The sequence below is a fragment of the Sparus aurata genome, chromosome 13 (assembly GCF_900880675.1).
Source record: "Sparus aurata chromosome 13, fSpaAur1.1, whole genome shotgun sequence".
Lineage (NCBI taxonomy): Eukaryota > Metazoa > Chordata > Actinopteri > Spariformes > Sparidae > Sparus > Sparus aurata.
The window spans coordinates 25272442-25283550 of NC_044199.1; the positions used below are offsets into that span (position 1 = coordinate 25272442).

Sequence of the window (11109 nt, forward strand, 5' to 3'; positions counted from 1 at the left end):
AACACTGAGAGAAAAGGGGGCTTTAGTGTTTCCTTTGGCTCAAGACAACCAGAATGCACAGTAAATGTCTCTGCTGATTGGTGAACTACTAAGAGTTAAACAGTCCTGGTTTTGGCTTATTTGTTTTTCAAGCAGTTAGAGACAGCAGTTTAGTCCCGGATTCTCATATTACAGTTAAACCGTTTACTGAAACATGTCTCTGATAACAGTTGACAGATGCAGTAGCAGAATCTTGTTCCACACTGTAATGATCAGAGTTTCTCTTTAATCATCTGGTGACTAGGGCTGGGCGATTAATCGAATTTTGATCGCGATTTCGATTTTGGCTTCTCACGATCATGAAAACACTGTAATCGAAGAAAAACGATTAACGTGCCGTCGCGTGTCATGTATGCAAATTACTGCTCTGTAAATGCACAGTGAACGCACCTGTGTCGCCTGCAGCTGCAGCAGTGAGTGTGTGGATCAATTGTGGAACGAGCGATTGACAACATGGCAGAAAAGCAGCCTGAGCCTTTAGTTGAAAAGAAAGGTAGGACAACTTCGGTCATTTGGAGACATTTTGGCTTCAAATCATCGGACATGGAGCAGAAGGAGATTGTTTGCAAAGTCTGTCATACCGTCGTGTCTGCACCCCAGGGCAACACGACACATTTATTTAACCATAAAGTGGTCTATGACAACGTATTGAAGGAGCAAAAGACCCCAAAAAGTGCAAGAGCGCCAACTTCAGCCACCGCCACCGCAACACAGTCCTCCATTGACGACACTCTTTACAATGCCGCTCCATATGCCACCGGCTCCCGGCGACAGCGAGAGATAACGGAGGCTGTGACATTCATGCTAGCTAAGGACATGTGCCCTATCAGTACAGTTAGCAACCCAGGCTTCAAGACACTGGTCAACACTTTGGACAAGCAGTATGTGTTGCCATCACGCAAACATACAAATATTATTATCATTTACTTTTTTACTTGTTACTAATCTATCTGGTTGTTTTTCTAAAAGTTATATTTAAAGTTGAGTTTTGGTGGCTCAATAAATACTTTTTTTGAAATCAGGGAATAATCGTGTTTATTAATCGTGATTTCAATATCAATCAAAATAATCGTGATTATTATTTTTAGCATAATCGCCCAGCCCTACTGGTGACTCCTCAGATGTAAAAGGTGACCCTTCTGAGGAGCCAGACCCCGAGGTTGGGAACCAATGGACAGACAAGCCAATGAGCAGCTGTTGTCTTGTTAAAATACTGAACCTTGGTGAAGAGAACAGAAAGGTTTTTTTAAGGCAAAGTGTGGGACTAAACTTGAAAAAAGCACTCACTGTGTTTCACCACTAGAGGGTAACCTTGTTCTGTTTTTACGCCTCTACATTTAACAGACAGCTGGAGGTAAAGGATATGTAAAACAAGGGCGTAACCATGGTATAGATTTTGGGGGGGGGGGGGGGCCAAATGAGAGCCCTTCCCATGATTTTTTTTTTTTAAAGTACATTTCCCACAATTCTATGATATTTTATATATGAAAATTCGCACATTTATAAGTTTTGAGGACAACATTGACCATTTGAATTCACATGTAAAGGAATATTCTGTGAAATTGCATGGATTCCTACAGAATCAAGATAAAGCTTCTCTTTAAATTCCCATTAAGTGAAAATCAATGTTTTAATCTCAAAGGTTTTGCTCTATATCTCACCTATATGCCAGTATCAGGCCCAGTGTTACTAGTTTTATTCACTGCTGACATGTAGGCATAGGTAAAAACTAATGTTATCAAGCTGTTTAAGTTCCGTTTTCTTTTTTTCTTTTCCGCTTATCCGTGAGGGTCGCGGGATGTTGCCGCTTTTTCCCCCCTGAGGGGTTGCGGGGCTTACTGGGGCCAAATCCAGTTTCACTCTATGGGCGTAGGCCAGGGTTCACCCTGGATGAGTCGCCAGTTCATCGCAGGACCCTTACTGATGGCAGTGGCTGCCTTCACACAAGGTGCCAACTGCACATCAGGAGCAACTTTGGGGTTGCTCATCTGTATCTCCAAAGCATCTCCCTGCCTGGCCACTGCCTTCACCGTGCCTCTCCCTGTCCCTGTGCTGCCTACATTGTGACCAGATACCATTATTTTACAACAATGGCTGACCTTGATGATCATTCTAATTTGATACATAGATTTTTCTGCTTGTGTTACTAGTTTATTTTCTTTAGCTATATAGTAAGTGCATTTAAAAACAGTGTACAGTAGTGTAGCCCCTTTCACACATGCACTGCTATTCTGAACTTATCTGGACATTACCTGGAGGGGCTGCATGTGTAACAAATGAGAGCAGTAACAGGGATGAGTTGATGTAGGAGATTTTCTTCATTGAAAAGAAGGTTTTAAGCTCCAACAAATGGCTTTAAATTACGTAAATGAACACCTACATGGCATTAATGAAAGAATATGAATGTACTCCTGTCACATAGCTCCACTTACACGACAACTTGACTTGAGTCAGTCTTCTGCTGCCTCTTCCTTTTTGGCATTTCTAACAAAAAGAATAACGATCATGTTGAATAATATCAAAATCAGTCAGTTCTGTCAGTTACCATTAAATTTAACCTGGCTTACCTGGCTTGGCCTAATTGTTTGCCACCTGGCTTGCTTAATATTAGCCAACATGCCACAAAGCAAGACAAAGTTATTTACAGACAAAATTCTACATTATTAACTAGTTAAATAACTGTTTCATACCTCCACTGTATTCGCTGTCTGCAGCAGCGAGTGAGGGCAGCTCCGTGTTAGCATGTAATTTTTACCATCCCGGGCGGCCGGGACTAGTGGGTTTGGTCAAATGGCTGTGATTGGCTTGATGGCTGTCAATCACTCTAACTTGACCAATGGGTTTTCATGTATCAGGGTTTTCCCTGCCATTATACGGCTTAGGCGCGGCGCCCAAGCGTTTTTGCCTCCCGCCTAAGCAGGGTTCTCCCCAGACTGTGGAACAGCGGCGCTACGGCGCTATACCGCTAGGTCAGCGGCGCTATACTCCGCGCGTGACGTGACGAGCGTCCGTCCCCCGGCTGACGGCGATGAGCGTCCGTCCGTCCCCCGACTGACGGAGTTGATGACCGTCTGTCCGTTCCCCCCCCCCCCCCCCCCGGACTGGCGTTGACGAGCGTTTGCGCAACCCCCGCCCCCCCCAGTATGTATTCAGTATTCAGTATGCTGTTACACCGCGAGGGTGGGCAAACGGTTTAATACCTTCGGATGGGCACAACCAAGTTTACAATTGGGAGGGGGGGTTCACACACTTATGTTTTCCTTAATAACGGAAATAAATTGAAAATGAATAAGAAATAACGAGACAGATCTGTTGACAGGGTTTATAAAAAGAGTCCATATTTAACATATTTTCTACTGTATATTGGGGGGGACACCACCCCCCCAAAGAATGCGTGGTTACACCCATGATGTAAAATGTACTACACCTTCAGCGAGAAGGAAATAATATATATGGTTACTTTCAGGAAAAGCCTCTTCAGTATCATCCTTAGCATTATGACAATTCTTTCTTTCTTTCTTTGTTTCTTGCTTTCTTTCACCTACATCTGAGAAATAGCTCCTTGTTAAAGTAAGGGATTTTTTCTCACTGATTCATCAGGTTCAAACACATGTTGGTGCCTGACTTCAGAAACTGAAACTATTAGGACTTTGATTTTGAGGAGGTGGGAAAAAGCGAGGCGGAGAGGGAGGACGAACCCTGAGCAGGAGAGGAGTACGAGGAGCACGAGGAGCAGGGGGAGGAGGTGGGAGGAGAGGGGTAGGCGGGGGCTTGCTGATGAAGATGGGAGCAGAGAGGGAGAAGTTCCCGTCAGTCTTGCGCTCCTGCTCGCTCTGGTGGATCTTTCGAGTTTTTCTTGTGCTCATCACTGCAATCGGTTCAGGTGAACGGCTTTTTGCCAGTGTGTGTGCGGATGTGTGTGGTCAGGTGGTCACTGCGGCTGAAGCTTCACATGCAGATGCGGCACTGGAAAGGCTTCTGGCCTGTGTGCACGCGCACATGACGTGTCAAATCATCTGAGCAGGAGAAGCAGCGTTCACAGCCTTCAGCGGGGCAGGCATATGGATGCTCGTGTGGCGGCGTCTTGCACTGCTGGCCTGTGGCTGACTTCCTGATCCGGTTAGATTTGGTACACTGGGCCTTGTAGGTGGGGCCAGAGGCGGAACATTGAGGCTGGATCAGTGCCGAGAAGGCTTTGATGGTGGAGAGCGGCATAAGTGGAGGCTGTGATGATGGCAGGTTCAGACTCTGTGACATGATTGAAGATGTACACAAGTTTCAGTAGTTAATGGTTATCACGTTCGCCTAACATGTGAAAGGTCCCCGGGCAAAAACATAATTTTATGTCATAAAGATCTTTCTTAGCTTTATATGGAGTTATATTGTTCCATTTTCAGTACCGGTGCAAGAAACATGTCTGTTATTTTATAAATGCCTGCTCATGCATCATGTTTATATTTCAGTTCATTCATGTCGAATACGCCACTTTGCTGAAAGACTTCGAAAACACTGTTTCTGCCCGGTTTCGAACCGGGGACCTTTCGGTGTGAGGCGAACGTGATAACCACATCACTACGGAAACTCTTGCCCATCTTCCATCGTGACCGTGAACGCGTATGCAACATTTGAACATTCAGTTTGCACATTTCCATCTAGACATTTGCTCCAGAAGGAACGAAAAAACATCAAAAGGATAGTGTACTTGTTGTAGTTGCAGCAGAACATCTGTTCGACAAGTTTTTACAAAAGTTACACTCGACCAAAAGTTTAAATTCTGTGTATCAAATACTCACTGCAGCAAACTTCCACGTAACTGCAGACTGTTCACTGTAGCTAACTCGTTTGCGTCTTCACCCAACGGTCACTTTGCTTAAAACGACTTTCATGATGAAAAAATGTTTCAGACCTCCGCAGTAGTGTTGCACGGTAAACCGATTAAATACCGATTAAAAACAATACTTTTTCGCGTTTTATTAGTATCGGTACTTCATGAACTTGGTGCGACAGCGGGGCAGCACGTCTGTGTGCAGCTTCTCTCTGCTTCCTCACTGCCTGCAGCCAGAGTGGGCGTGGTTTCACAGTGACGGACAGTCACGCAGCAGAGCAAGACAGGCTTGGCTGAAAGTGGCATGAGTGCTCCTTCCGACCGTCCTAGGCTTGTTGAAGAAGCAGACGCACGGAGAGAAATATGGAAATATTTCCTTCACGTTGCGGACAGTAAGAGCAAGCCCACGGACACCACAAAGCCCGTCTGTAAACAATGCTTTAAATCCGTAATGACCTAAGGAGCCAACAAGTCGAAACATGTAGCTGACAGACATGCGGACTTTTTCAAAGAGTTCAAAGAGCTGCAGGTTAGCAATAGATAGCATTAATATCCCTCGGATGGAAGTCAAGCGAGTTTTTTTTTGTGACAAGCCAACTTTTTTTACCATCAGAGTTGCGCGAGGCAGTCAGGGGTAGAGCTAACTGTTTAACAGTCCGATGTGGTTCCTCACATCTCTGTATGCAAACGCAACGTTCACACTGGTAACATCAACTTTACCATTACATGTGCTGGTGTTCTCAAGTATGCTGATCAACCACACCACTAAGTCAATCAGTACTAGTAATATAATCATAGCATGTACATTTTTGTCAATAATAATTATAATGTATATTGTAATTTATATTATTAGAATATGGTCTGATTAGCACAGACCTCCACCAGGTCTGGGTCAATTGTGTTGCACTTTAGTGCACTAATGTAGTTGCAGGCTAATAATCCAGGGTTTGAACTTTATCATCATGAAATGCAAATTGCAAAATTCCCCTTTGTGGGAGGAATAAAGTATTATATTATTTTATGAATTGCCAGACTTACAGTTAATGTCATTTATGTTCATTATTTTTATGCTGAATAAAATTGTAGTTAACGTGCTGTTAATTTTTTTCTACTATGGAAAATCAGGTTATTTAATAATCTCTGAGAGCAAACAAGACATATGAACAAAACAAGAAGACACTTGTCTTCTTGGATACAGAGATGCTTGTAACCAGATTGGCAGCTAAGTTAAACAGCTGCATAATCATTTCATTGTTGTTCTAACAGGTTAAGTAGCTATAAAGCTCAGCAGCTTTTACAAAAAAAGTTGTTTTTTTTACTGTGTTTTAATAAAAAGAAATAAGTCATTTTAAGTTTCACATTCTGTCATCGAATATTTTATTCCATTACTTTTGATGATGTTTTAGTTTTCCGCCGTGGTATCATTTCAGTATCGGTATCGAGATATTTTAGGCAGGTATCGTACCAAAGTCATATTTTTGGTATCATGACAACACTACTCCGCAGACAGTTCACATATCACAGCTGCAGGGCCGTCTCTGTGGTCAAAGCACCAGAGATGGGACGAAGTCAGATATGTGCAAGTCTCAAGTAAGTCTCAAGTCTTAACCTTCAAGTCTCAAGTAAGTCCCAAGTGATTTTTTCTTGGGCAAGTCAAGTCACAGGTTATGTCAAGTCGAGTCAAGTCAAGTCCTGTACTAGGTCAAGTCAAGTCCAAGTCAAGTCACCTTAATATTGCAATTTTACCCGCAGAATCTGATCGCCATTGCTTAAGATAGGCAGGGAAAACACTGGGTAATGATTCGGTGTTGGCGGGCTGGTATGTTTTTTAGCTCATTTAACCCTGTGTTGCTCGTTCGTAAAACGTATAGCCAGTCTTGTGATGAACCGGTCGGAAGGTTCGCTCACGTTGTCTGGGGTTAATGTTGGCAAATAAAAATAAAAAAAGTTCCACCAAACCGACCCTCCCCACCCCCACCCCCACCTCCGTATCATATCAAGCTAAAGTTAGCTAACTACCGACTAGGCTAACAGGATAATATTAGCTAATTTACAAGCACTTACTGGGCAGAATGGCTCTTCAAATGACGAACAAAGTTTGAAGTTGTCGCTTGGCTGTCCGAGATGTTTATGTCGCATGTCTTGCACTGTGCTGTGCGTCTTTTGCAGTCAAAATGTTAATTCCGAAAGCCGAAGACGTTGACTCTCGCCACCCCTCTCGCTGCCATGTTAATGCAGATCTGATATAAGAGGGCGTGTTTCTCAAATAAACACGTAAGGTACGTAGAGAGGGCATGATTGATTGACAGGGTAGTGATCCAATCATGACAACGCCATTCTCAGCCTGCGCTCCTACCGGGTAATCATTTTTTTTATTTTTATTTTTTTTTATTAATGTATTAATATATCGATTACCCGGTATTCGATATATATATGTATATATACATATATATATAGTATATATATATATATATATATATATATATATATATATAAATATATATATATATATATATACATATATATACATATATATATATATATTTATATATATATATATATTTATATGTATATATATCGAATACCGGGTAATCGATATATTAATACATTAATAAAAAATAAAAATAAAAAAAATGTGTGTGTATATATATATGTGTATATATATATATATATATATATATATATATATATATATATATATATATATATTTATATATATCGATTACCGGGTAATCGATATATTAATACATTAATTTAAAAAAAAAAGAAAAAAATTAAAATATATATATATATATATATATACATATATATATACACACAGTATATACACATTTTTTTTCTTTTTTTTTAAATTAATGTATTAATTTATATTCAGACTGAAATCATGAACTGAATAACACTCAAGTCATTCAAGTCATTGTGTCTCAAGTCAAGTCAAGTCCCGAGTCATTAACTTCCAAGTCTGAGTCGAGTCTCAAGTCTTTTATTTTTTACAGTGACTCGAGTCGACTTGAGTCCAAGTCACAGTAACTCCCCATCTCTGCAAAGCACCCTCAATAACACACAGCCAGGTGCCCTGCACTCCACCTCTACATCAATCCGCCACGCGCATGACCCTGTGGAGACCCCAGAGGAGGCGCGCGCTTTTCGTGCAGGTGATAGCGCCACCTGCTGCTCCTAGTCTGAATGACTGTGTGATAAAGGTAATAAACTGCCAATAACCAGGCGAGAGCTGCCTGGAACTTGCTTGTTTTCAACACACTTTACAGTGCAAACATGTGTCATCTTTAGATAATATATAATAATAGCCTTTGATTCATTGAGTGAACTCTGACAACCATGATTAAGAATGGCAGTGTAGACATTAAGGCATCGGAAATAATAAACCAGCATAATGTTAAACTGGATGTCTAGATCAGAGACTTAACCTATAAACATAAAGTCCATTTTATATGGAGACATAAAACTAAAAAGGGATTTTTTAAAAAGAGCAAAGCTGCACCGCCACTGAAGGAATTCATCAGGAAAAGGACTAGACTAGGAAGTATGAGCACCAGGACCTGTGATAGAGGAGACTGTGAGATTCCCCACAGGAGAACTACGTATGGGAGGAACGTGTTGGCTGTTGTGGGGGGGCATTTGGTATAGTCTTCCCTCAGCAATAAGGGAATGCCCCACATACTCCTTTTATAAAGGACAACTAAAGAAGTGGCTCAAATCACACCAAAAGTGTGACGATTAACTGGACTACTGTGCATTAATTTATATCCTTCTGGGTCATGGTATCCTCCTGATTGTGTAATATATTGTGTTCTGTGTGTTGTCTCTTCTATTTGTATTTTATATATTTATTTGCTATTTTTTTTTTTTTTTTTTTTTTTAGGGACTATGGATGCAAATTAGCAGCTCTGCTTTAATCTGGCATATTTGCAGAGACATTTACGATGTTCATTAATGTGCATTGTTCCTATCCAAAAACAAAGTATTTATTATTATTATTATTATTAAGAAGAGCAGCAGAGGGGTGGACTGACAGGAAATATATTGTCCGAATGATGCAAATTTCACCAAAAAGAAAAAGAAAAAAAAGGAAAAAGAAAAGAGGAAAACTGATAACAAATTTGTGTATCACAACTTAGATATTTCCTCTTCTATGTCCCTTTAAGGTAGTGTTTGACCACTGGAAAGATGGTCTCTTCATAAAACTGGGCTGTCCACGCAGTAGAAAGACACAAATATTTGTGTATTTGTTGCTAGAAGACCAGAGAAAACAAAGAAAATGGGGCTGCAGTATTTCCTTTGGCTCAAGACAACCAGAATGCACAGTAAATGTCTCTGCTGATTGGTGATCTACTAAGAGTTAAACAGTCCTGGTTATTGGCTTATTTGTTTTTCAAGCAGTTAGAGACAGCAGTTTAGTTCCAGATTCTCATATTACAGTTAAACTGTTTACTGAAACATGTCTCTGATAACAGTTGACAGATGCGGTAACAGAATTTTGTTCCACATTGTAATGATCAGAGTTTCTCTTTAATCTTCTGGTGACCCCTCAGATGTAAAAGGTGACCCTTCAGAGGAGCCAGACCCCGAGGTTAGGAACCAATGGACAGACAAGCCAATGAGCAGCTGTTGTCTTGTTAAAATACTGAACCTTGGTGAAGAGAACAGAAAAAGTGCGGGACTAAACTTGGAACAAAACACTGACTGTGTTTCACCACTAGAGGGTAACCTTGTTCTGTTTTTACGCCTCTACGTTTATCAGACAGCTGGAGGTAAAGAGTATGTAAAATGTACTACACCTTCAGCGAGAAGGAAATAATATATATGGTCACTTTCAGGAAAAGCCTCTTCAGTATCATCCTGTTTTAGCATCATGAAAATTCTTTCTTTCTTTCTTTCTTTCTTTCTTTCTTTCTATCTTTCTTTCTTTCTTTCTTTCTTTCTTTCCTTCTTTCTTTCTTTCCTTCTTTCTTTCTTTCCTTCTTTCCTTCTTTCCTTCTTTCTTTCTTTAGCCCACATTGGAGAAATAGCTCCCTGTTATAGTTTGGGAATTTTTCTCACTGATTCATCAGGTTCAAACACATGTTGGTGCCTGACTTCAGAAACTGAAACTATTAGGACTTTGATTTTACAGCAGTTTCCCTACAAAGTTTTTCTTTGTAGATAAAGCACTTTTACCCACTGAAGCACAGACACACTAATTCCAGTCCGACCTGCCATCCCTGTCCGTCTAGTTGTTACGTCACACGCGCGCGCACACACACACACACACACACACACACACACACACAGACACTGTGTCCCACTAGCAGGAAGCTCCTTATTTGGGCGACAGGACGTCCGCTGCAGCAGCAGGAAACACCATATTTGGGCTAAAGCCGTGTTGTTTTTCCCTGCAGAGAGCTGGCTGGACAAAGTCTGATCTCATTGGTTCTCTCTCTCTCTCTCTCTCTCTCTGTCACACACACACACACACACACACACACACACACACACAACGGATTTACTGCTGACATAAATGCCAGAGTACAGCGGGAGCGAGTCATTCTATGATCTTTGACATTTCACTTTCACCCAAAGACTTTTTTAAATTGCAGATTCTTCCTCTGCTAAAGTAAATTAAAGCTTCATGATCAAAAAACCTGTTTAACCAGTAATTGTAGAGGCTTCAGTATGAGACATTTATGCTGTAAACTTGTGTCTGTGTATATAATGATATAATGTTAAGTTGGCATTGAATGTCTGATCTGATTTGTAATGTTTTTTGACTTATTATTTGATCTTATAGTTCCTGATTCAAATCAATGAACCATGTTTTATTCAAATAAAGTTTTTTGGTCTCAAAACTTTTGTATGTTACTGAAAGTGGTAGATTTCAACAAATCAATCTCAACTCTCAACCCTTAATCACTCATTTGGGGGCTTTAACCTATATCTTATGGTCTTCTACAGCTACTGGAGTTAGAGGACACCGTCAATGTTCAAACTCACGTTTTCTCTAATCTATAAGCTAAGGAGTTATTTTTTGTGAGCTTTGAAACGACAAACAGCTGATGAAATGAATGTCCACTCAAGGTCTCTCTTACTCACTTGTTCTGAATTCTTTAACTATATCACAGTCTTGAAATTTTGATAAATTATGAAATTATGAAAGTTTGGCGTCAACATCTGATAATGAAAATCAACTGAAAGCTCCACAACTCAGCACATAGATAAAGTAATACAGTATGACTCAGAAATAAAAG

The 11109-nt window shown here is 40.6% G+C and overlaps 1 protein-coding gene across 2 annotated transcripts; it reads right to left on the minus strand.

Moving 5' to 3' along the window:
* Positions 1-2020: 2020 nt before the first annotated feature.
* LOC115594045 (early growth response protein 1-B-like) lies at positions 2021-7102 on the minus strand. Of its 2 annotated transcripts, XR_003986417.1 has the most exons (3): positions 6929-7102; positions 2472-2523; positions 2021-2095 (listed from the first exon to the last, which is right to left on the minus strand). XR_003986417.1 is itself a non-coding variant. In XM_030437805.1 (2 exons), exons 1-2 carry the CDS (start codon positions 7001-7003, stop codon positions 3988-3990), a joined length of 375 nt encoding a protein of 124 aa, XP_030293665.1. In that variant the 5' UTR covers positions 7004-7102; the 3' UTR covers positions 3759-3987. The 2 variants fall into 2 exon arrangements, 1 of the variants encoding a protein (XP_030293665.1); XM_030437805.1 differs by lacking the exons at positions 2021-2095; positions 2472-2523 and adding an exon at positions 3759-4287.
* Between the last annotated feature and the right edge of the window lie 4007 nt (positions 7103-11109).